This window comes from Artemia franciscana, chromosome 5 (genome assembly GCF_032884065.1).
Source record: "Artemia franciscana chromosome 5, ASM3288406v1, whole genome shotgun sequence".
In the NCBI taxonomy this organism is placed as follows: Eukaryota; Metazoa; Arthropoda; class Branchiopoda; order Anostraca; family Artemiidae; genus Artemia; species Artemia franciscana.
The window spans coordinates 9,827,253-9,854,779 of NC_088867.1; the positions used below are offsets into that span (position 1 = coordinate 9,827,253).

General features: G+C 35.0%; 1 protein-coding gene and 1 long non-coding RNA gene across 2 annotated transcripts in view; one reads left to right on the plus strand and one right to left on the minus strand.

Moving 5' to 3' along the window:
* Positions 1-1,518: 1,518 nt before the first annotated feature.
* On the minus strand, positions 1,519-27,508 carry LOC136026963 (uncharacterized). Its single transcript, XM_065703829.1, has 3 exons — positions 27,359-27,508; positions 5,516-5,798; positions 1,519-1,710 (listed from the first exon to the last, which is right to left on the minus strand). Exons 1-3 carry the CDS (start codon positions 27,393-27,395, stop codon positions 1,557-1,559), a joined length of 474 nt encoding a protein of 157 aa, XP_065559901.1. The 5' UTR covers positions 27,396-27,508; the 3' UTR covers positions 1,519-1,556.
* The window catches only part of LOC136026964 (uncharacterized), a 41,667-nt gene continuing 20,390 nt past the window's right edge, over positions 6,251-27,527 (plus strand). The window contains exon 1 of the long non-coding RNA XR_010617462.1: positions 6,251-8,817. This is a non-coding gene — a long non-coding RNA (uncharacterized LOC136026964). The remainder of the gene's footprint in view (positions 8,818-27,527) is intronic.

Below are 27,527 nucleotides of genomic sequence, written 5' to 3' on the forward strand. Positions count from 1 at the left end.
GACATTTAAAATTCCCTAAAAATAATGTAAATGCAATAATTTAATTAAATTTAAAATAAAATATTATAAAATATTAAAATATAATAATTAATTACATTAAAAATAATGTAATTTACCTAAAAATAATGTAAAGTTCATAAGTTTCACTCACCTTTCATTTTTATTACACGTATCGTAAACACCTTTCATATCGTAAACTACGTAACAAAAGATTGTTTTTAAATAAAATACAACTCAGAAGTTTATAATCGCAATTTATGTAATAATCAAAAAACAAACGGTTGAATAAATTTGAGGTTCTCTCTTTATTAGTAGAAAACAAACCCCCCCCCCAAAAAAAAAAAAGAAGAAAGTAGAAAAAACTCAAAGAATTAAGGGGGCGAATTTAGAATAAAGGTCCTAGAAAGGAGAAATATTACCTGAATGATTTAACTTTTGAAGAATCCGATTTTTTAATATTAAATGGTAGTTCACCAGTTTTGAATATTAAGAAGTTTAAAATTACACAAAATAATGCGTATAAAAGTCCGAATAAAACGACTTCATATCCAGATTTCAGAAGCCTTTATCAACAGGAAAAAAAAAGTTGTTTTCATTGTAATTTCTATTTTGTGTTGTTCTGTTTAGTCTAGTTTTCTTTTTCCCACCCATAAGGGAAACTATATTCATTGCAAGCATTAGAAGTAACCTTAAAAACAAAGAGAAAATAAATCTCAAGATGAAGAAAACAAAAGAGACCACAGCCAGTTTTCCTCTTTGTTTTTGTTATGGCTGGCCAGTTCAGCTTAAGGTCTTTCAGAAATAACATTACCATTTACTATGTTAAATGTTAAATCTATCAAGCATTTTTTCAGGGGGGAGGGTCAAGCACTGCTTCCATCATCAGTCCCTCTGTTTTTGTCTGAATTGATTCTGCATTTAGCAGTGAATTAAATAATAAAAATTAACCTTAGTTTATAAAATGCTTAGGGAATTTAATCACGATTCAGAAATAAGTCTAAAAAAAATTAAAGTATTGGAAATATCTGTGGTTATCTGTTAAAACTTCATTATATTATGTATTATGTTTATTATATTTCAAAATTTAAGGATGTTCAGGGGCTTCGGGTACTGCCCCCATCTACAAAACCTCAGTATTTATCTTGAGCAGTTTCTAACCGCTCTTGGCAGTTTTATGGATGTTTTGTCGATTATTTGGCTTGAACATCTCCGAATAAAATTATAAACCTTCGTCCCTCTCCCCTTCTCACATTTTCATTTTCCGAAACACCATTGTTTTTTAATGATTTCAATAAATACTGTTGGCTATATATTTCTCTTGTTCAAAATCTACACTTATTACGTCCTATTATATTATAATTTTTAACAATTTAAAATCGTCTTATTATAGGCTGCATTAGTTTATTACATTTCAAAATTCAAGTATGTATTCAGGAGGGCTTCATAGATACTTGACCAACATACATATGATGCTTTAATATTTATCTTCAACATTTCCTGTATTTAAAGTAAATCAAATAATAGAAAATCGCCTTTATTTGTAACAGCTAGAAAACTTAAAAACGCACTTCACGCAATAATCTTAAAAAAGGATTAAAAATACTAGAAATTTCTCTTGTTATTTGTTGAAAGTTTTTATCGACTGGTGGTTGTTCCAGAGCATCGTTTCCATTTCGACCATTTTTGGAGAAGGAGCTGCTTACAATTGACCTACAAAAAGAAAATTTTACAAATAGAACTAAAATTTCTTTAAATGGACGTAAACAGTGAGATGCCCTCGGGCCCAGGTCCTCCAAAAGTCCTATTTTTTCAATATTTCTGGGCACTTCTTATAAAGATTATTATTTCTTTTGATTACTGCTCCCCCCCCCCCCGCCGAAAATTTATTCTGCTTGTGCCTTTACATAAACATTAGCATTTAGCCTTTTTTGCCCAAAGTTTTTGATCAGTAGTTTTTCTTTTTAACACAAAACTTATATAACCAAAACTTTTCAAATCATTCGGCCAAAACTATGGATGTTAGAAACAACTTTGAATTTCACATGCAAAACTGCATTGAACATATTCTAAATGATCTGATTTTTTGGACATCCACAACATCGAAAAGGTATAAACAGCAAAATTACAAAAATCATCACACAATGGATGATTTTTAATCGTGATAGATTATTTCAACTAACTATATAAATTTGAACTAGAAGTGCAAATAATCTTTAAGCCAAAACAAATGAAACATATTAAAGCCACGTTTCCCAGTGTAGTTTTGACTTTTTAAGGGGGAAAATAATACGGAAAAACCTTGGGTGCTAGAATACAAAATCTGATTAGTTATCAAGTTTTAGAATAAAAATAGTATTAAATGTTTTCCAAGGCAACTAGAGTTATGTTACCCGGAAATTCTAAGATTGTGAAATTTTTTACAAAGAAATCATTGTTCCACAAAACTGTGGGAAAACAAAACTCCTGTTGCTTAATTCTAATTTTAGGATTCAGGGTAAAAAGGTCAATGCGTCAAACTATAAATTCTAAGAATCGTCATACCTATTTTTAGAAGAAAAACTTTTCTAATCTCCTAGCGATAGCTCCTATTTTCCACTTGAAATAGTTTTACGTTTTATTGCCCTTCTAATTAGTTTTAGATTATGCTTGTCAAATGAAAAAAATTTATAATTAGTCTATGTTTGTATTTACATGCTTATGTTTACGGGGCATGTGATTCTATGTCATATTTAAAAATAAATTTACATATTTGTAAACTATGCTTAAATAAGGGTGCCCTCCCTGCGTACATCCCTGTCTAAAATAACCATAAAAGTTTAAAAAATAACCCCCTCCTGGAATTTCCTTAAGTCCTGGGCACTTCTTACGGTAATTTTCAAATAATTTGTAACAAGAAATTTGTAATTTTGCGATGTTTGTATTTACATGGCTATGTTTATTCTATGTTGAACTTACAAATATGTTTATATATTAGTAAACTATGTTTAAATAGGGGTCCCCTCTCTGTGTACATCCCTGTCTAAAATAACTACAAAAGTTAAAAAAATGACAAAAATTGTACTTTTTTCTTTACTTTTGGCGATTAGCATTTTTGCCTTCATCGCTTTTTCCCCTTCTTTACTTGACAAGAACAATCAACCAAGCAAATTAAAGAAAATTATGCTTGACGCATCGAGATGAATGGTCGCTCACTCTCTATCACCTGATGTTTATCTCGGAGTGTCGTATGGCAAAATACGTACCATGCTGACGCTCCGAGTCATGGTGACAAAGGCAGGGGATGCACCATTTCTGAACACAATTTTTATAAGTAGACAATCTCTTATATCGAAAAGCTTCAGGTCAATCTTTGGAGCTCAAAAATATTTACACCGGAAATGAAATTAAAGACAGCAATGAACTTTAGGTATCCTTACTTTCAAATAGTAACAAGTAAAAACACGACTTTGTCAGACTGGTTTGAAAAATAGAAACCACAAAACTGTTATTGGAATTGTCGACTATGGCAATTTGTTAAATGAAAACTTGCTTACTATTAAATGTCTGATTGAATTAATCAAAAGAAAAGCAAACCAAACAAAGAATAGAGGATATTCTTCGGCACTTGTCGGTTATTGGAAATACACCAAAGAAATACGCTTAGGTTATATCTCAGAAACCGGTTTCATAGCTACAAAAACAAGTGATAGAAGATACAATGAAATGGAATTAGACAACATGTTTTGGGCTTATACGATTTCGGCTCTATACTCGCACATATGGGGCGGGAGTAGGGTTTGGGTTACGTTAGCTTGGGTTAGGTTTCCATATTTTGTTTCTAAAACATTATTTTATCATCATGTGTTGTTATTATTCATTAGGATTAACCTAACTTCACTTCTTGGGTGTGTTTCCAATAACTGACAAGTGCTTATTCTTCTTCATTTTTTTCGCTTTGATAATAAGACTATACTTTTAGGATGTGCGAAAGCTGGAGGATATCAACATATTATGATACTACTAATAAAACATAAGAACACCTCCTCCTCACACACAAAAAAAGGATGTCAATAAAACGCTTATAACTTTTGGGATAAAACTTATCGTACATTGCAATACAACCTCGAAACAAGGTGTAAAACCTGCTTTCTTCTTTTCCGCGTAAAATGTGGTCATATTTTATTTCTTTCCTTTATTTTTTACAAATGTTGAATGTCAAAAAGAAACTTTTAGCTCCAGATGCTAGTCCCTAAGATGGTCAATCTAATAATGGAAAAAAATTAGAGCGCCATATTTAATACTTGTTTGATGATCTAATCAGGTCAGCAATACATACAGACTTAAAACTTTTGGGCTATAGTTACCAAATTGTAGTTTTTTAAGTTTTCAAATTTTCCAGGACTTTGAGTCAAAATTGTCGAAAAGGCTTTATTTATCTGTATTTACCATACGAATCAAATTGTAGAGTATCTGTTTTGGAGTAAAAGTTTATTGAAAGAAATAAAATAGGACTTGGAATATACAGAGCTAGAGTTAGGTTTTTTTCGCAAGGGGAGCGGGGGAGTAGACTTTTTCGCCTCCTGCTACATCATCAATGCTGTAAAGATTACAATTTTTGTCCAAAGATATTACAATTTAAGCTTGTTTTGCCGTCCCCTGACGTGTCATCCGGGGTGCTTCCCCTCTAAACACTCCCCCCAGATCTGGACCTGCATATATATGGAAAACCTAATCTATTGGTTCATTTGTTCTTGAAGAATTAAGTTGCATACTACAATAACATGTATGGGAGACTTTCGTCAAATGATTCCCAGTAGAAGCTTATCATAGCCAATAGCAAGGAAACTTACACTTTGCAAGCTCATTAGACCTAAAAAGAAAGTGCCCTAGACCATCACCTAAACATCATGTAATATAGTTTTCTAGTACATTTGAAAATAAAAATCGCTCGCATTTTTCCAATTAGAATCATTAAAGTGTTCTCTTGAATTATTTGACTAGTGAAAAATCTTGATTTCTAGGACAAGTAAAAAAAAAACGGTTTGACCTCAAGTCTCAAGAGGTTAGAGTTCCAAGCTTTGAGCTTCAAGTTACAATACTGTTTCTGCTTAATAGTAGAGGTGAATTTTGTTATGGGGAAGGAAGGGGGGATAACTATTCTTATTGGACCTCATTTTTCCCCCATACCCCAGTTTGAACCCCCCAACCCTGCTGAAATTTAGTTTCTCCAAAAATGTTGTCAAAACTAAGATAAACCAGCATAATTCAAGCATCCACAGAAACAGGTCAGTTTTCTTTTGTGTATCTTTACTTTTTTTACTATATGGATCATTTTCCAGTTTTCACTGTCATTTCACCTGATTTTGGAAAACTGACTCCAGCTCTCCGCACCCCCGGATTTTGACGAAATTAAGCCAGTGCTTAATAAGGAGGGCAACTTGTTTTTTTTTCAGTCCTTAAGCTTATCTACCTCTCACTATCATTTGGGCAGTTTTCACCGAAAGAAGTAAAAAATCCACATTAGGAAAGTGCTTACCTTGTTATTGATTTTACTATTCCACCGAAGGGACCCTCTGACAGACCTCCAATAATGCCAGGACCGGCAATGTTATTATTATTTGAACCAGCAGGTCTCCTGAGGCACGGAGCATCAGATGTGCAAACCCTTGCAGCTGGATTAAAGCCTAAACCATTTCGACATCTTAAATCAGTTAACAGCCCATCATCACATTCCCAATAAATATTGCATTTTTCAGTGTCAGCAAGCAACGTTTTCCCTGTACCAAAGGGACATTCAGGTTCCTTTGCAAAAACTGAAACTACAAGAAAAAAATATGTAAAGCTATCAAATATTATTTTTTTTTATCAAACCGGTCACGATACATGATATAAAGATGATTTAACCACATGTGCACTTTCACTTTTTCAATTAGATTCATTAATTATCGCCAGCAAATATCTGCTAAAGAATACGTCTGACTGTCAGTCACTATACAATTAGCGTTCAGTTGCGTAAGTGTTGAGTGTTCAATTAGGCCCTGGTAGGGGAAGAAAAGTACTCAATTGTGAATTTGCTTTCATGTGCATCTTAAGCCGTCATTCTGGGTCTCACGTTAACTGTCGTCACGTAGCGGTGAAGTCTCACGTTTACTGCCGACCGCTCTTCTAGTGTTCATATTGAGACAGTTGGTAAATAAGCCAAACTGTGACGCGGATTCTTAGCTTCAAGCATCGATTGTTTTTTTTTTTTTTGTTTTTTTTTTTAGTAGTACAACAGGAACATGCTTACGTCACACACAGCCGACCAATTTTCGACTGTGCTTTATCTTGTATTGGACCCTGAAGTAAATAGAGCAAATTGAAGTAAATTGAGACAGTCGATAAATAAGACAAACTGTGACACGGATTCTTATCCTCAGGCATCGATTATTTTGTTGTTTTTTTAGTAGTACAAAAGGAACATGCTTACATCACATACAGCAGACCAATTTTTGACTGTGCTTATCTTGTATGGGACCATGAAGTAAATAACACTAGCCACTTAAGTGATAGACTTAATTCATTACAAAAAGCACACCTACAGTAGCTCTGTGTGACGCTTTTACAGGTTATACGCTTATACATTATATCTCTTACAATTACAGTCCTCCACAAGCTTCGCTTTAATTTTATCGGAAAATTGGCGAATTTCTTTTCGATATTGATAAACATATTGCCAAAATTTATGACGAAGAAATTTTCCAAGATCTAAAAATAGACTAAAAATGCCAAACGTTCTAACAAAACGCTTCTCAAATTCGTTTGTCCCAGTTTTATGTTATTCATTGTGTCATTATTTTCCAATAAATTGTTTGTCCAGTACTTCTTTTTGTATCTTGAATACAAACGCCATCTACTATCTAATATATTCTTGACTAAGACAGTTTGTATCTAAACAAAACGCTTTTGATTCATGAAATGTGAAAAATTTGAAGCCGAAAAACAATCTTTGGGTTCCACGCAACAAAGGTTCACATACACAACGCCCCAGGCAGGTTAGTAGTAGATGATCTGTTGTTTGTTTTTCGTATAAACGCATTTTGTAAGTAAAAACCCTATCTAGTTGTAATTCATTCCTTACTATGAAACTTCATTTGAATAGAGTAGTTACGGTTCTTAAGCTATGCACCTCAAAGGGCTCTATCGGAATCATTAAATTACTTTAATATTCAACAGGCCTATCTTAGTGACATGACATGTTGGATGTTTCCCATCCCATGGGATCAAATAGTCATTTGTTTTGATGTAAACGGGTTAAGGACAGGGTATGTAGCAAAAACAACTGTTCACGTCAAACCGGTTCGTTTCATTGATTAAAAGTAAAATAACGAAACGAATGCAAGAGATTGGATAAAAAAAAACTGTTTGTTTTGATTAAGACACACTTTACAATAGACCAGTTGAATTCTATAACGCAGCCATCATAACGCACGAACCTGTAGCAAAAAAAATAAAAAAGAACCCTATAAAATATGACGGAAAACATTAAATCTGTGATTCTAGGATTACAAGTTAATAATCTATGCAGCATCAAAATCTCTAGAGTATAAGCAGTTTGCAAAATACTAGCAATGTTTCAAGAAACTAAAAATATAAATTTCAATTTCAAGAAATTTAAACAAAAAATACGATTTGACAGACTTACAAACTTTTCATGTTTTAGTTTGTTCTACTGGAAATTTCTCTTTCTATTAAAGATAAAGCAAACCAGAGGCAATCAGATTGAGAGTAAAATTACTCTTAAAAATCAGACAGTAGCCACTAGCCCCTCCCTGGCCCGTTTAGTTACCCTCCCCCAGCGAAAGCCGGGCAAAATTTTGAAGTAGCCATTATGTTCAAAATAGTCCGAAGGTCAAATAACTAGCGTACCTATGGGGATGACAGGGCCCCCAGAGCCCTTGAAGTAATGCCTGTAAGTTAGACAAGTTTTCCAATGTTTACATAAGGGATATTAGTGGATGGGGGGATATACGTGCATATGTAGGTTCTTAATGTCCCAAGTATATAATTGAGGTCACACTTGAAACCAATATTTGGAACAACGGCTATTATTTTGATAGTCAATTTATGGGGTGTGGGACCACAGCAGGAAATCCATTGGGTTTCGGAATCATCTAAGATCAAAAGCTTCTAATTTAGACTTCGCTTCATTTTAGTTGTCATAAATATAATTTAATACAATCTCAGATACAAATAATTTCAGTTTATAATTTCAGATATAAATGACTTTTATAATTTCAATTATTCTTTTTTTTTGAAGCATAGTGATTTTTTGTTCAAAAAAGGCCATTCACGGTAGATTAGCTAGTTCGGCTTAGAAACATTAGACAGTTTAGAAGATTTTATTAAAGTTGAATATTAATTCATATTAACAGTATAATACGTAAGAGGGCATGTGTGCCCAATAGTACATAGGCTATTAATGAGCCATCCTACTACAAGGAAAAGCTGTAAGTTTTAAGGGTTATTAATATAAACTAAGTTCTATTATAAAAATTTTGACAAAGTGTGAGTTACAAATTCTAAAGTTTATAATTTCAGATTTATAAGAATAGATGGCTCTCTGGAAGTTTCATTAAATACAAAAATATCAAAAATATATGACCTTCAGAGTCTTGCGAGACGTGACAGAAAAGTTGAATAATGTGGGACTGTGTATTCTAACAAAATTATTAAGTCAAGGCACCAATACGGGAAAACCAACTAAATTGTTTTTCCCGTTTGTCTTTTTAAGTTTCTTATGAAGATTGAAACTGAATTATGGTCTTAAATTATTAGGGATTTTTCTTTGTTTTCCAGGTTTGAAGTATTTTTACTAAATTGTAAGAAAGAATCTATTGGAGATTAGAATTCACACTTAGGTCTAAATACCATTTCTGATCTTTTCAAATTTGAACATTCCAATGGTTAGGGAAGTATGAGGTCTGAAATAGATATGCCAATAAGCTCTATTTTGGGCTGTTTTATTTAGCAATTGAATTTATCTGTTTGTTCTGTCTATTTAAGTTACGCTTCTTTTTTAGTCATTGAAAATTCTTCTTAAATGAGGTATCAATCCCAGCCAATGAAGATACATTCATCTCTTACAAACAAATTCATTTTATTTAAAAAACATGCGACGGACAGAGCCGATTATTAGTTTTTATTGTCAAACACACACAAAAATTCGTCGACAAGTCAAAATTAACATTCAAAAAATTATAATATATACAATTAACAATAATAATTGTCACGTACACACGAAAATAAGTCGACAAGTATACACAAAATCATAATATATACTATTAACAACAATAATCCAGATTAAAAAGTCGACCCAGCATTAAACAACTTAACAAACGAGGGCACAAAACTAAGCTCATAACGAACATATGATACAGTCACAGGTTGAAGTTTCAGTACAGGTTTTGCAACGGCCCTGAGTGGCCTTACCCGTGCCGGTTGATGTTTGGGAGGGAGGATATTTCGGTGTATGGGGCTGGACAAAATTTTATTGCCAAAGGATAGGGCTAGTTTTAAACGACGAGATTGAAGGGTTTGAAGTTGAAACTGATTAAGGAGGGATATGTACGGTACTTTTGGGGCTTTTGAGATTACTAGGAGGGTACGGTATTGCACCCTCTCAACCCGATCCGACTGTTCCCTAGTCAGCCCGAAATGCCATACAGGGTAACAGTATTCAAGTGTGGAACGAATAAAAGAGAAATAGATGCGTAGGAGGTGTGGTGCAGGGATTCCATGGCGAGCCAACAACTTCAAGAGACCTGATGGCCAAATTATCTTTTTTAACATGCCATCAACATGTTTATTCCACTTCAGATCCGAAGTGATATGAACGCCGAGCAGTTTAATTTCGGTCACGTGACTGGCGCTGGGAATAGGTGGATTAAAAACAGGCGCAGATTTAAAAAAAGAAAATGTTAAAATTACATATTTATCAAAGTTGACAGTCATTTTGTCCACCTTTGCCTCTTGACATATATCTTTCATTGATGAACCTGCTCTGCTCGGTAGGTTTTTTCGACAACATTCAATGAGCGACAGATCGTCGACATACTTCCAGCGGTCATCCAGTGTTGTTGCCAAATCATTTATTATGAAAAGAAACAAAAGTGGTCCCAAGAGGGTACCTTGGGGAACTCCAAAAAAATGGGCAGTGGGTCGGAGTAGGTGGACTTATATTTTGTCCGTTGACATCTACCAGAAAGAAAACTAGCAATTAAACGCACAAGGAATGAATGTACACCTAGTCCAAGAAGTTTCTTTAGAAGAATATTGTGGCAAATTAAATCAAAAGTTTTTCTTAGATCTATTGCAACAAGATTAATCCAAGAATCTGGTTCATCGAGTTTTTGCAAAATACTGTCAATTATACTTACTAAGTAATGAGATGTAGATGTGTTCGGCATATTTCCAAACTGCCTCGGATCAAGGCAGTTTGGTACGCCCAAGCCCAAGAATCTAAATTTGGAGTGACGATTGGTACCAATCGTAATCAAATTTTAAAAAACAAATCAAAATCGCAGAACGAATTTTGGCTTTTCTTGTGTGACGCCCCCTATCTCGCACGTCATGGTCGATAAGTACTTGTTAATTGTTCCTAATGTACTATGACTTGTTTCCTTGAATAGTAAGATTGATTGACTTCTAAACACTTTTCACACATGCAAAACAGTTTTCCTAGTTAAAAGGTGTGCAGAGGTCTAATCTTTAAGGGGGGAGGTGGGTTAAAAAAAACAGAACACAAGCAATACTTTGTACGGTTCAATTTCTCAATTTCTTTTGCGTGGGAGAAAAGAGCTTTTGGCTGACCTTAGTTAGGGAGAGGGGGCTACCTTTAGTAGTTTCTGAGGGGGGCTATGACTTGACCCTTAAAGATCAACTTCTAAACATGTGTCTTCAGACAGTGTGTCATAAGACTTTGTGTCTCGATCTGAGTGGGTGGACCATTAAGGGACGTAGCATTCTAAGAAGGTCTTGTAACTGATTCTCCGTATAGAGCAACGCCAACATCTGTGAAACATCGCCTGATAGCCCAATACTGTAAATCAGAGCCCCCCAATAATTAAAGTCCCTTCATCTATTTCTAGGCACTGCGCTCGGTCGATGTGAACACCAATGAGGGGCGAATGGCAAAGTAGTTGTAAGCCGTTAAATGACTCATTTACACTGTTTCCCTCTGCTGTGTCTGGACATTAATTATTTTCTGCTAGAAAAAAAAACCGTCGCTGGTCAGTGAATCGTTCTTTTGACAATAGTTTGTTTTTGAGCTGTAGGTGATCGACCTTTATTGCCTAAGCCTTGAATATCGCTTCTGCTCATAATTAAATTAAAAAACAAGTTTTTTAACTGCAAGTAAAGAGCGACACTAAAACTTCAAACGAACAGAAATTATTCCGTATATGAAAAGGGTCGTCCCCTCCTCAACACCTTGCTCTTTACGCTGAATTTTGACTCTTTCTCACAACTCTGCTTTTTAAAACAATAAAAAACTTTAGCGTAAAGAGCGAGGCGTTGAGGAGGGGACAACCCCTTGCTATAACCCTTACTATATGTTAACAATGGCCAAAGTTTGTAATTTGCGCCCCCTCCCCTGGGAACTGTGGGAGATTAATTCGTACCGAAAGATATAATTATTAGGTTTTTCGACTATGCTGAACAAAATGGCTATCTCAGAATTTTGATTCGGTGACTTTGGGATTAAAAATAAGCGTGGTGCCCTGTAATGTTTTTGGTTACTTAAAAAGAGCACTAGAACTTTTAATTTACGTTAGAATGAGCTCTCTCGCACACTTGTAGGATCACTGGATCGATACGATCACCACTGGGGGAAAAAAACAAACAAATAAACACGCATCAGTGATGTGTCTTCTGGCAAAAAATACAAAATTCCATATTTTTGTAGATATCAGGTTAAAACTGCTACAGTAGGGTTCTCTTATACACCAAATTTAATGATGTGATTTTCGTTAAGTTTCAATGAATTTTAGGGGGTGTTTTGCCCTATTTTCTAAAATAAGGCAAATTTTCTCAGGCTCGAACTGTTTGATGAACAGAGCTTCGATCACTAGTTCTGTCAAACAATTCGTGGTAACGAACTGTAGTAAGGAGCGACCCGGCTCAATAGTAAACGAAACTCTAAAAAACGGAATTTTGATGCTAAAAGATACGTCAAAAGAATCAAATTTTCATGCTGATTTTAAAAATATAAGTTTCATCAAATTTAATCTTTGTCATCAAAAGTTACGAGCCTGAGAAAATTTGCCTTATTTTGGAAAATAGGGGTAAACACCCCCTAAAAGTTAAACAATCTTAACAAAAATCAAACCATCGCATTCAGCGTATCAGAGAACCCTTTAACAAAAATTTCAAGCTCCTATCTCCAAAAATGTGGAATTTCGTATTTTTTGCCAGAGGACAGATCACGGGTGCGTGTTTATTTTTTATTTTTTTTTTTTTTCCCAGGGGTCATCGTATTGACCAAATGGTCCTAGAATCTAGCAAGAGGGCTCATTCTAACGTAAATGAAAAGTTCTAGTGCCCATTTTAAGTGCCGAAAAAATTGGAGGCACCTAGGCCCCCTCCCACGCTCATTTTTTCCCAAAGTCAACGAATCCAAATTTTGAGATAGCCATTTTCTTCCGCATAGTCGAAAACCATAGCAACTATGTCTTTGGAATGACTCACTCCCCCACAGTCCCTGGGGGAGGGGCTGCAAGTTACAAACTTTGACCAGTGTTTATACACAGTAATGGTTATTGGGAAGTGTACAGACGTTTTCGGGGGGATTTTTTGGTTTGGGTTGGGGTTGAGGGGAAGGGGCTATGTGGGAGTATCTTCTCTTGGAGGAATATATCATGGGGGAAGAGAAATTCAATGAAAAGGGCGCGGGATTTTCTAGCATTACTTTAAAAAAAAAACAATGAAAAAATAAACACAAAAAAGTTTTTTCAACTGAAAGTAAGGAGTAGAGTAAAAAGTAAACGTAAAACGAAAGTAAAACGAACAGAGATTGTTACGCATATGAGGAATTCTAAAAATACTTTAGCATAAAGAGCGAGGTATTCAGGGGGAGATAAATACCTTGCTCTTTATACTAAAGTATTTTTAGTAATTTCAACTATTTATTCTACTGCCTTTCTGATTCAGGGGTCATTCTTAAAGAATTGGGACAAAACTTAAGATTTAGCCAAAATCAAAAATGTATCAATTCAAAAATGTTCAGAAATTAAATAAAAAAAACTAGTTTTTTAAACTGAAAGTAAGGAGCGATATTAAAACTTAAAACGAACAGAAATTACTCCGTATGTGAAATGGGTTGTCTCCTCCGCAATCCCTCGCTCTTTACGCTAAAGTTTTTAATTGTTTTAGAAAGTAGAATTGTGGCAAAGAGTCAAACTTAAGCGTAAAGAGCGAGGGATTGTGGAGGGGACAACCCATTTCATATACGGAGTAATTTCTGTTCGTTTTAAGTTTTAATATCGCTCCTTACTTTCAGTTTAAAAAGGTAGGTTTTTTTTAATTTAATCTCTATGTAAGCTCAAAGTACTGTTATGTATTTACTAAATTAAAATATTGCGCAATTCATTTCGAACAAATGATTCTGTATTTCCCAAAACATAAAGCACACCAAAAGTTAATTGTTCGTCGAAACAGATTAAAGAAAAAAAAAACCAGTTTCTGGTGTTGCGTCATTTATATACTTTTGATCAAGTGAATGGTTTTGCAATTTTTATTTTCTTCATAATGTTAAACTACAAGATGAATGAACTCATATACAACCCTTTTTCTTGGATTGATACATTACGCAACTTTGTCAAGTACTGAGTTTTTTCAACTTTGATTTTTCTAAAAATTTGCTAACCTAACCGAAATTATTCTTCCTGTTTATCATAAGTTGAAAAAATTAAATATTTAGAAAAAAAGAAGAAAATAAGTCTGTTTTTTTTCTTATTGCTCTTTGATAGATTTAATCCCTTTAGTGGTTTCAAGAGTTATCCTTGGAAAACACTTGAGAGGCACATTCCCTTGGAGGCTCCCCCCTGATCAGACGATTTCCTCCGGAAATTCCCCCTTACAGATACCTCCCCTGAATAGTTCCCCCGACATACAGAATACCCCAAAAAATTCCCAAACAGGTAAAATTGAGTAGCAAAAGAGGAACTACGATAAATGAAAAGAATGAACAAAAAAAGGGATTCTGGAATATTTTACCTATACCCAAAATACAGGTAGAATAGATGGCATAGAATATCATATAGGGTGTATTTTTATTTCTTTTAATTCGTATTTTAGTGTTTTTGGGTGTTGAATTATCATAGCAAGTGTAAGATATGGTTAAACAAAAGGATACCCCTTCTGATTTTAAATAAGGAGTTGTGCTCATTTTAAACTTGTTTGGTTGTAACTTGGAGTTTGTCTTCATGGTAATTAAATTAATTTAAAAAGACACCCACTAAAAGGGACTTGAGGCAGGAAAAAACTTCTTATATATACATGGTGGATGCATTACTCGTTCGCAAAGGATGAACTGGTATCATATACCATAGATGTCGGTGCAAGATCAAGTCCACGGAAAGTAATTACTCCTATATCTTAGTCCCAGCCTTTATTTCTGTGCACTTTCATCATGCGGCATCCCTTCTACATTTGCCACCTATTTAATATTTCCAGATTATTGTCTTTACCCTTTATCTTACTCTGCTGTGATGACACAACCCCCCAAAACACCAAGAAAAGTGTTGAAAGAAATATAATTATAAATGCTATAGAATATTTATACTATATATTCTACTGCATTTTGGAATACAAGTAAGATATTCCAAGATCGCTTCTTTTCTTCATTCTAATAATTTGTGATAATTTCGCTGTGGTTTTATAATTCCACCATGGAAGGAGTTTTTGGGTGGTAATTGACCACAGAGAAGGGGAATTCACCGGGCGAAATTGTTTGCAGAGGAATTTACTGGGAGATGAATCAGCCTAAAATTGGAAAAGTAATAGAAATTGACTAATTTACATAAAGTTAGCTAGCCGTACATTATGGGCTACCCGTCCAAAATTGTGTCTCTCCTCAAATCCTCGTCTCCTAAGGAGCTGATAACTCTCAAATTCCCAAGAATAGTGGATAGATAAACTACACTTCTAGTGTGAAGTACTAAGAACAGTGAAAATGCTATCAGATTGTTTGGATTGGTTAAATTAAACCTTTCACAAATATGTATCTTTTTAAAAATTAGAAAAATTTTCTAAATTTAATTTGAAAAAAAAAGAACAGAAAAAAAACACCTCCATGTGTAGTTTCGTTCTAGCCGAGCGGTTATCGTGCTAGACTTGAAATCCTTTGTCCGTGGGGGCGGGTGTTCGAGTCCTGGTATCGCTGGTTATTTGGTTTGGGACGGGAGTCAGCTCTATAAGCTCAGCCAGAGTCAACCCAGCTCTAAATGGGTACCTGGAGGAATCTTGGGAAGGCAAACAGGAAAAGTGTGCGAAAGCATAGGATGGCTGACCCCCACCTCCAATTGCACTTCCTGGCTGAGGGGCCAAGAAATGGGAATCAGCAACACTGGTAGGGACTGTAAAGGCTTTTGCCTTACTGTTTAGCATATGCAGTTACGCAGGTTCAAGTGGTAGCGGGTGCCAAATTAAAAAAAAGAAAAGAAAATGGGGGTGGAGTATCAACAAAAATCAACTAAACCCATATGGCGCCGAACGGCTATAGTTCAAGAAGGTAAAGTTTTTCGTTCTCAATAGATTAAGGAGATAAAGTCGTCTTTGTGAAGCAACTTACTGTTAATTTTTGAGCTTATCAGACAGAAACAATTGTCAAATCTAAGTGATTAGTTTTGGTTGTTTATTTTCATGATTCAACATTGCAACATTGACAAAATGTGGTACTGTGCGAAAAACTTCATAATTTGGAGCAAGCAGTAAAAATCATAGAAAATTTTGGTTTCGGACATAGACACAAAATGTGCCCATAGGGGAAATTTTTTATTTTGGCTAATTTAAAGCTTCAAAGAGCTTACTATAAAATTTGCAAGGTGACACTCATGCCACCCTGACAAAAATATCAAGGTAAGAATTTAAGTTTACTTTATATCAAGTCTCAAATTGGCACTGTTTCATGCCAAATTCTGACATCGTTATAATTACCAAAAAAGAAGGGTAGGACCTCAACCTTGCTTGTTGTGAAGCAAGAGCTAGTATCCTAATTATGCCTTTTAGGATCTGTATTCCTACACAAGCTATGCGGGAGAAGGACAGATGTATAGGGATAAACAAAGAAGAAGTGTATGGAGGAGAATAGTGAGAAGGGAAGCATAACCGGAATGTGTCTTAACCAGTTACTTTTAGTTTTTAGGTACTAGACCAGATACACTCTAGCGGACTCAGGAACGAGTCCGCTCAAGTCATGGGAATGAAGTACGAATAGTGGGATGAATAGAATACATAATATTCTAATATTCTATATTCTACTCTGGAAAAGTCCGCTCAAGTCAGGGGAATGAAGTCCGAATAGTGGGATGAATAGAATACATAATATACATAATGATAATACATATACATATAAGAAGATATAATATATATATAATAATGTACATAATAATAATATAAAATGAATTGGTACCAACGTTAAGTTAAAAACAATTTTCAATATGAACACGAGATGAACTAATTCTGATGGCCGTAGGAACATTGCAGTGGAAAGAAAGGGAAAGACAAGGATGAAAGAACATGAAGCGACTTAAAATCAAGAAAGGATTTTAGAAAGGAAGAAAAGGTTGACATCAATATAATAGTGAAACAATGGACGTAACATTGAGTTAATCAATGAAAAAGAATTTTTTAAGATCAGTCCAAATGCAAATTACTCATACCATAGAGTGATTGATTAGTAATTGAAAATACATTGTCAGAGAAGTAATTTGTGTTTAATTACAAAACACATATCTAAAATACTAATTACTCTAGCTACAAAACGCTATTCTCAGAGCGTAACATTTGTGATGAAACATTTTACAAATATTATCAAAGTTGGAAGTCTGCTTTCAACAACAAATGTTTCTCAAAATTCTTATTTCTAAGCTGATCCCACTTTGCGGTGTTAAGTGAGCCCACAAAAGAAAGAGATGTTCTACTGGAGCAGACGATGCTATGGCAATATTGGACTAGCGAAAAATTGCAACGTCCGGATATTCTCTCAAGGACTCAATTGTGCGGTTTTTATCATCCATGAGCCTTAATAACTGAACTTTCATTTTGCAGCCACAAGAGGAATACGTACTCATCCCAACACTATTACTGTCGAAAATAGAAAAAAGTCATCGAAATCAATTGATGTAACTTTGCTGTGCTCCGCATCACAATCAGGCAACTGATCCTTAGCATTGACTAGCAAAATATATTTCATTTTGTCAAAATCACATCAATGATCCAGTTGGTATCCATTTCCTTAGAAACCTAGGTGGCTTCCACTTGCTATTGCGAGCTCCTTAAAATTAAGGTTCACTTTGCTACATTGTAAAAGCGTGTGCAAACCGGACCTCTAAACCACCCGAGATCACTTCCACAAGAGCTGTAGTGTGTTTGATAGACCGGTTTTGCTTAATGCTAATCGTTTTCTTTCTTAGTGCAATCAATAGCGTTCCCATAAAACAGTTCTTGTTCCCCTGTAGTATGTCAAGTGCCCTGGTGACAGGCTCAGTTACCTTGTCATGCTCGTCATGAAACTCGAGCTCAATCGCTTCCAACTTCGGTAGATTTAGTTTGGTGCAAACCTGCCGTATTTTGTCCCGCAATTCGACAATCCTTTCCACAGCATCATACCAAAAACTCCAACGAGTTGCATTGAGGAAAATCAGCTGCTTATGGACTTTATCATAGGTTTTTGAGATCTGCTCGTTGCATTCCACCTTGCTTGACACTTCCTAATTGAAGCATGGTACAGCTTTTTATATGGCACATTTGGGTTGGCTGTTCCACTATCTTCACTAGCAAAAGAATTCAGGGTGTGGCTCGAACAACGGAAGTGTTTCTGTTTCATGTGAATTTTCTGTCTGCAAGTCAAGCAAATTTCCAACTGAAACGATTACTGAGGTGTCAATTTCGCTTTCAGAGTCTCCATTATCCTGCTCTAAAAACATAGCTGGCCTCCAGTAGTGTTCCTATGGGTCTTCTTCTGAATCAAGATTTTAATCTAACACAACAAAAGCAGTCCGGAAAAACAGTCAAAAACTATGTTGAATAGACAAAAGTATTTAGGAATATTGGGAAAAGCTAATTTGTATTTAAATACAGAAATAAATTAAATACGTATTTAAATACTTTGAAAAGTAACTAAATACGTATTTCAATGCTTCGAAAAGTATTAAATACGTATTTAAATACTTGGAATTAATTACCTCCAGACAGATAAGGATCGAGAGTCAAACCAAAATAAGGTGCGACCATTTTCTTTCATACCGTAGTGAGCTAATGTAGTAATTTCAATTTGGTACGAATCAAAAGATTTTGGATTTTCAATGATATAGCAGTAGGAATAAAATTAGGCCTGGGACCCTAGGCTCAGGCCTTGTGGTAAATCCTAGTCATTTTGTGGGACACCAAAATCAAATTAAGACAGTGACTAGAAAAAAAAGATGCACGAAGATCCCACCTCCGGACAGATAAGGATCAAGAGTCAAACCAAGATAAGGTGCGATCATTTTCTCCCATACCATGGTGAGCTAATGTAGGAATTTCAATTTGGTGGGTCAACGAATCAAAAGATTTTGGACGTTCAATGATATAGCAGCAGGAACAAAACTAGAACTAAGAGCCGAATGTAGGAAGTTCAAGATCTGCACAGACGTGTTCCGTACTTTCAGGACACAGAGGTTCGAATAAATCACTGAATGATTGTAGATGTGAAGCTCATATTGACTGCAATGCAGCTAATTAGTGATACAATAAAGTAAGTAACCATAAAAATCAGTTAGGTGATTTTTACGTTATTTTAGAAACTTTCGATTGAGTAACAAACTGAAAGAAAAAAGGGAGTCAAAATCTTAAAAATTTCGGTTTTGTGTATTTTAAATATTTAAAAACCAAATTTAAAATAGTACAAAGGTGACACTGGGGAGTTAATCGTACTCAGAGCAACATGAAGATTTTCTGCAAATTTTGATACTTATTTGATAAATTTTTTGCGGATCAGAGGGACTCTGCCCCAGGCCACCAACTAATTCATGATTTTATCAGTGTTCATTCTATTCATAATTGAAATCATAACAAATTCTCCCTCCTATTAACGTTCAAAAACGGCTTGAATTGAATGACCCTGTAGGAGCAGCTCATTGATAGGGCATTTTCACCTAGATATCTTATCGCTTTGCAGTGCTTTTAATTTCTGATTGTATAGATGAAAATGTATTACCCTGAGCCAATACGCTATTTACAATAAATAATACTATATACTGGAACTAACAGTATAAAGGCCGAATGATTGCTATTTAAAACCAAAACATCGTCTTGAATTAGTTCATATTGTAGTCCATTTTTCATGGAAGTGATTTCGTTCAGCATGCTCTTAAGTAACGTCTCATGCTTGCTTGTCTTGTCGAAAATTTGGGGGTCTGAACAGACAATAAAAAATAAAGTTCTGCGCCTTGGTTCGTTTTTCTTATGAAGTTGAGGACTCTCAGTTGAAAAGGTGATGTTGTTTTGGACAGTAACTGATGAATTTTATTTTCTGAACTTAGAAATTCCACATCCATTGATTTTGGACCTATGGGATTAATTATCAGGACAAGTTCGGCAAACACTATCTGCCATATCACTCAAAATACTGATGAAAATATTGTGGCAATTGTAGGAGGCTAGGTAATTTTTCAGCTTGTGGCTCAGTTACGAAAGCAACTTCGATTTCAATGTAAAATAAACCTCAGCTTTCATTAGGGATTATTCGTCAGTCTAGGTCCTCAGCCAGATTGAGTTGGTTTAGCCTCATTAGTCAGTCTAGGATCTTTATTGGGGGGGGGGGAGGGATGTACCTAAGTATTATTAGGTTTCTTTTAGGATAAGTAGTCCTTTTACATGCATTTTGATTAATGATCAACATATGAGTCTGATACATATTTCGGAAGGGGTTCAAACCCGATAGTCCCTCATGGATAACCCCTGCCCTCGGCTCACATTTGTTATCATAATGTTCAAAATCGTCACGAATAGATATAAGAAATCCCGTATACCCACGTGAAAGCTACCCTGTAAATTTGGCTTGAAACTAGTGTGATCATTCTATATCTTCACGGCAATTCTGTTGTCCTAAAATTCCAGTTATGCATCGTAAAGATCGTTCAGATTTGTTTTGTGCTTTGATAAATGATAATTTTTATTATGCTCAAACAAAATAAACTTTCATTTTGTAACCGGTTTAAAATTGGGCCATACCTTTTCCATGTATCTATATCGTTGACGGGTAGCACCTTGGCGCAGAGTTGCCATCTTTGTTAATTTATCCCTACTTTCATATCTGTCAACTAGTGAAAAAAGTAAAGAAAATAATAAAAAAGGGTACTTATCTGTTAGCCAGTACACACTCGAGAATTTGGATCTACATATACGGGATGAAACAACTGAGAAGGTTAAAAGATAGATAAGACATATATGATTTGGACTGTATGTTTACACCTAACCAAAATACCAACTAAATAATGTAAAAAAAAAAGAAGTAAATCTTGTAATACAGTAAATCTTTACACGGAGTAGCTATTGTATATATTAGTTTGGTGATTCCTTTTTATTCTTTTTTGATTTTAGATTGTTTTCTTTTTTAAAGTGCTATTATTTAACTTTTTTCTTTGTTGAACGCGGGGAGTTGTATTCAAAATCAGTACTTGAAGGAAGTGTTAGCCTTCCATCAAGTAATGGTGTTTTAGTTTTGGTTTTAGTTTTAACTGTCAAGTGTTTTATTGTAAGTCTAATTTTATACTTAACTTTTTACTTTGCTGATGACGACTCTTAGATATAGAGTCAAAATATTCATTTAGTAAAATTTCACAGTCTTCAAATAATTCCTCGGTGTTTTACATTTTGTAATTTGTATTATGGAAAAGCAATGTGGTCTTCGTTATTATTTGGTATTATATTATAAATTATGTTATATTTTATTATAAAATATGTAATAAAATATATACTAACACAATTAATTATTAACCTATTAATTTATCAATTATTACGTTATGAATTATGCTTAAATGCTGTTTAAATAAAATACATTTAAAATAAATTTTTAACTTTTTTTGAGATGAAAGATCTCGGATGCGTGTCTATTTGTTTTTTTTTTGTTGTTGTTGCTGTTGTTATTGATTTTTTTCACGGTGGTCGTGTCAAACCAGTGGCCCTAGTAAATCCGACAAAGGTTCATTCAAAAGAAAATTAAAAGTTCTAGTTCCCTTAATAAGTACCCAAAATGATTGTGCCTCAGCAAAGTTATGCTGTTTGCCGTATGCGGCACAAACAACAATTTGGACACAAATGGTGCCAAAATTTCGATCAAGTGAAAATTATGCAATAGCCATCGATTCAGGAGACAATTTATTGAGCTTTCCTGATTTAGAGGCAGTTATGCCGTGCAGTCGTAGATTCATCCCCAAAGAATCATGAATTCGATTTCAGGATGGACCGCAAGTATCAATTGCATAGCACCAAAGTAACACAATTCTGAACCTGTGTGCTTGCGCAGTTTCATTGTGCATGCGGCTGCATGGCTGGTATTATGAACTGTACCAGAAGTGCCAAATTCAAACCAGAAGGATCGTAAAATTCCGATTTTACTTGACAAAGAGTGATTTTTGTTGGGTGTCAGTGATGCTTTGACTAAAGGCGTAAAATGCCGCTTTCCCTTTCAATAACTGTACCCGCGTAATCCCGTAGGTCTATTGTCAGTGGAAAAGGTCTCTAATTAGTTGAAAGTGATTTTATTTGACCACTTTCATATTTCAAACCTCAATTCCTCCTGGTTGAAATTAGGTAGTCCCTGGCACAGTTTCTAATATCCACCATACATTCGCATGGGCCTTACCAGTGCGTAAGTGCGCTGATCCACAATAGCAATGCTTGTGAATACCATTTCGAAAATGCCAGTGAAACTTGTGGATCCTGGCTCGCCAGCACTGAATTCAGAATAAACAGTTAGAGATTTAATTTACACCTTTATTTATCTAAGTGAATTCATTTGAGGCTCGATAAAGCTACATAGAATGCTGTGTAATTGCACGTTATGGCGGAGGGCTGGTGGATATTTGTGCAGGTGCGTGAAGTGCGCTTAAACATCAAAAAGTGGGCTTTAATATCCAAACTTCCAAACTCCTCGTGAACCTTCAGAAAAATACAGAAGGAGGTTTTGGGGAGTAGAAATTAATCCTAATCCTCCTTGATTCCTTGAAATATCTTTAGACTACACCTGTAATGTGGGTGCTACAAGGGAGTAGTACCACATCTTATTCTAGGCAATCTTTTTCTGTGCAACAGAAAAAGATTCGCACTCTTACTGGCACAAACGGTGAAAAGGTGGACAGAGTACTGTGATTCAGGAGTTTTCCCAGGCGGAGGGGATTGAAGAGCTAGGCTTGAAAATTGAGAATTTCATAACCTTACAATAAATTTTTGATAATTCACACATCCTCCTACAAAGTACTTGGAGGAGTACGTTTTTTCAGGGGTAATGATTCGCGGAGTATTTTACACAAATATTAAACTTGAATGTAAAAAGTAGGGGTTGAGGAAAGGATTAGTAGCCTCCTTCACATTTAAACAGCCTTGGACCAAACAGCTCGTAGTAACAAACTGCAAGCAGCGAGCAACCCTTGTCAATAGAACCCAAAACTCTCAAAAAAGAAGTTCTGATTATAGTGTACGCAACAACAAAACACATTATTCACGCTGATTAAAATTTGATACAAAATTTGCAAAATTTAAAATCATTCATTATTTATATTAACACATGAAAAATTGAATAATTTAAAATTAACATGAATAATTTTAGAAACAGGAACTAAACTCCCCCTAAAAGGGGTGAAATCTCAATGGAAATTACACGTATAAGAGGCCTAAGGCTATTATCTTCAAAATATGAACTCCTCTGTTATAACGAAGTGACCTATTTTGTTCCAAAAAGAAAATGTTTCACATGAGCTCATTTTCTCGAGGCATTGTTGTGCAAAAGTTAAAATTAGATTCAATGAGCCATATTTGGGGGTGGGGTTGGTAGCCCTCCTCGCATTTAGTGACGCCTTGGGTATCTTATTAAAAACAAACATACATTAAATTAAAACAAAACTAGTGATCTTCAAATGAAATTAAAGAGCGACATTGTAACTTAGAACGAACGGAAGTTATTATGTATGTGAAGGGGGCTGTCCGCTCCACGACCACCTGTTCTTTTTGTTAAAGTTGGAATTTTTATCTAATTATTTAAGAACTCTAATTTTAAGAAACTGCTCACTCACAGTCAAGTTTGAAAAGGGAGTATTTTAAGCCTCCATTTACGGAATAATTTCTGTTCGTTTTAAATTCTTTTGATCTTTTCCGTTATGCCTGTACCACAACCACTTTTTACTCGTGGAGGAGGTTGCTTAATGGACATTAAATTGAAACAAAAGAGTTGCGTATGCCGAAATGCATGGGAAATATATAATTGGGGCTATATATTTGTGCATTAGGGGGCTTGGTTAAATAAAAGTGAGATATTATCAGGAATGATATAAGTATTTTAGGATAACTTATATCATTTCTAAAAGCGCTTTACTTTGCTTTAATCCCCCCTCCCATAATGTGCAAATATATATTCCAAATTGTGAGTTTCCCAAGCGTTTTGCCATACGTCACGCTTTTTATTTTCAACTTAACGTTCGTAAGTTGAAGCAACTTAATCCACGAGTAAATAGTCGATAAAAATAATTAAACCCAACGGAAATTAATCCGTAGAGAGAGGTTAGGTTGGTGCCCCATTCTCATTCTCTCACTCATTACGCTAAAATTTTATAGCACTTTTAAAATAATTCAAATTCAACAATGAGTGAACAGTCGTTCTTAAACAACTTTAGCGTAAAGAACAGGGGATCACAGAAAAAGCAGCCCCCTTCATATACAGAATAACGGCAGGATAACGGAACATCTAATTTTTGTCACTCTTTACTTTCACTTGAAAAAAGCTTTTCTTGTTATTAAAACTTGGTTATTGAGTATGATGTCGAAATTACACAAGGAAAATCTTTTCATGGTCGCTTCAAATATTATGGTGGCAATGGTAGGCTGCCAACTACTCCCCGGGAAGAATGAAATTTGCCAGCGCCCTTGTGGGTAGAAAGTTTTTCATCTTGCAGTCCATGGTCTCCATAAGTCTTGGGACTTACGAAACACGCCTGAATAAGGTTTATATTTCATTTACATGAGGAGACAAACGAAGATAGTATAAAATAGACATCAGAAATGATGAGCATTGAGGATATAAGTCAGAAGATTGTTCCAGGGAAGTGGTCCCAAACGAAAAAAGCGTATTTTCAAGCATTTTTTCTGTTTTGAGGGGGGGGGGGGTCTGTTGATGTAATAACTGCTAAGAAATTCTAATCAATAGAAGCATGATGAGAAATACCGCACCAATAAAGTGAAAATAAATTAACTGGAATTGTTGATGAATTATCTTGCCGTTTCGCGGTAGCGGTTACAAGCGATAAACGGGGTCTCTACCCTTTTTTTTATTCTTCTCTCTCGGGTCAGCTTTTACCATTTTATTTCAAGGGAGAAGAGGAAGCAACAAACGCTAATTACCGATTTATTCATTAAGAAAGAAAAAAGCGTCAATTGAAGCATAGGAATGATTTTAATAGTGTCATTTTTCGCACACCAATTAAAGGGAGCATCTATTGATGTTCGAATTTTATTAGTATTAATTTAAAAAACGTTCCGCAAAACAAGTTTTCAAATAAAATTAAACAGATCTATTAAGCTAAAAATGAGCAGAAATAAAGTCAAATAATGTTCCAAGAGTAAAACTACCACAAACCACCATCAATAAATTAGTGAAACTCAAAACGAAAAGAAACTTCAATAAATAACCGGGTCAAACTAAAAACGAGCAAAAATTAACATGAGCAGGGCTCACAATCCCCATGCCTTCTTGAGACCAGAACATATTTTGCAATTTATTGAAAAAGTAGGCTACAAAAAACCGTGGATTGTCAGTTTACTTTACAAATGCTGATACTTATTCTTTAAAGTTTTGATAATTTTTTTTATTAAAGTAAAAAGCGAAGAAATCTAAAATGTATTTTGTTTTCAGTTAAGTAGAAATTGTGTTCTGGTCTTGAGAAGGTGCTGGCTTCCCTCCAATCACTTTCGACTAGGCTATTAAAAAGGACACTAGCACTTTCAGCTTCGAATCGAAAAAACACCTTTCTAAATTTCTACGAGATCTTCTTCTATACAAAGTGCCATGGTCTTAAAAAAAAGCCTTCACTTTTTTGTGATCATAATCGGAATTATTTTGCTTGTAGAACAGAAATCAGATCGAGATAAAAAGACGGTCTTTACAGTTCAATGCTCTTTCCAAATATGATAATCACTGCCGTTCTAATTGCTTCCCAGGCAACTCCCCCAGTTTACCCCCCCCTCACCCAGCTGAAATTTAGTTTCTCCAAATCCATGTCAAAATTAAGATAACCCTGTAGAAGTCGAGCATCCACAGAAAGGTTCAGTTTTCGTTGGAATGTCTTTGCCTTCATGGTACTAAATTGCTCATTCTTTAGTTTTCACTGTCATTTTTACATGATCTGGGAAAATGGCCCCAAATTTGAGTAAATTTTTCTTTGTTCATATTATTGACTGCGTTTTCGATAAAATATCGAAAATATCAAACCCGACGGAAGAAGGTATAGAATGGTTACATGCTGGTTCGGTGATGCTACTTTAAGCCTTTTTTATACCCTAAAACTAGAAATATTTTGGTCATTTTCAAGAACTCAAAAAAACTTAAATTTGAATTTGCGATAGAAGTGATTATTATATTCGTAGAGCTTAAAAAAGGCATCGAGTGGTATGTTCACTTTATTCGTAAGTCAATAATATGAACAACGAAAAATTTACCCAACTTTGCCCCCTTCCCCAGGATTTTGACGAAACTAAGCCAGTGCTTACGGCTATAGCTCCCCCCCTGGGGATGGAAACTGGGGCTCAATTATCATGGCATGGAAGAGCATGTTTGGAAATAGTGTATAATAGAATGGTGCTGCTACTTATTATGGTGATAGGGGAAATAGTTGTGCCCGATTACCAGAGGAAAACAAAAGACAAACCAGTAGGCTAATTTTTATAATTTACAGTTATACCCAGGCATTAAGGGGGAGGAGGGAGGGACATAGTTAAACTAAATGCGGGTAAAATTCTAGTTTAGCTACTTTTTTTTATCTTGGAAAGGAGTTAGGTTAGGAAAATTAAACTTTCAGTAATGAGTCCAGGGCTAAAAATATACTCTGGGAAGTTATTGACAAGCTTCTATGTTAACCTTCCGATTTCTAAGTCTTAAAAATTTGCCTAGTTGACAGTTTTGAAAATTTGACTGCCTATTGAAATTTTGACAAAACAATATTTTACCTTAAATTTCAGTTATTAGTTTCTTTTTCTCTGGTTTTAGTTCTGAAATGCAATTCCTGTTATTTGAGTAGAATTTAAGCCATATCAATAGGTATTTTCTAAATTCCGGAAATGTTTCTGCAGATCTTTGAAACCTCCAGTAGAAGCTCTATTTTGTAAGGTCTTACTTTTATAACACAAAGATTTTAGAAAGTAATCAAATGCCAGGGCCATCTATAGGGAGAAGGAGTGGAGGTAAATACCGAAAACGTTTTTGCAGATCTTTGAAACCTCCAGTAGAAGCTCTATTTTTCAAGGTCTCACTTTTATAACACAAAGATTTTAAAAGGTCATCAAAGGTCAGGGCCATCTAGAGGGAGAAGGAGTGGAGGTATATACTTTTAAATACCCTAACAGGACATACTTTAGACTGTAGACCCATTCCTGAAAGTTTCATTTTTCTAACCTAACCCCTTTCCAAGACAGCAAAAAGAAGCTAAAGTAGAATTTTACCCTGAATGTGACAGAAAATTGGATTTCTGAACGTTTTTTGAAATTAATAAAGTCAAAGTTTTTGTCCTTGTAATTTAGGCTCAGACCCAAAAGGCTATAAAAAATCTTCCCAACCTCTCTGGAAATGTACCAGCCGAAAATGTAATCAGCTCCTGGTTTTCTAAAAATCATTTGGGGAATATTCTTTGAAAATAATTCAACCGTGAAAACTTACTACTCAGCGTCAAAATGTAAAATACCCAAACAATCATGATCTGAACAAAGTCAACTGTAAACTGCCAGAAGTTAGCTTAGACCATCTTCATACAAGTTACTGACCCTGAGCATGGGTATTGGATGCTCACACAAAGACATAATACTTGAAATTCGCACGAGTTAATACC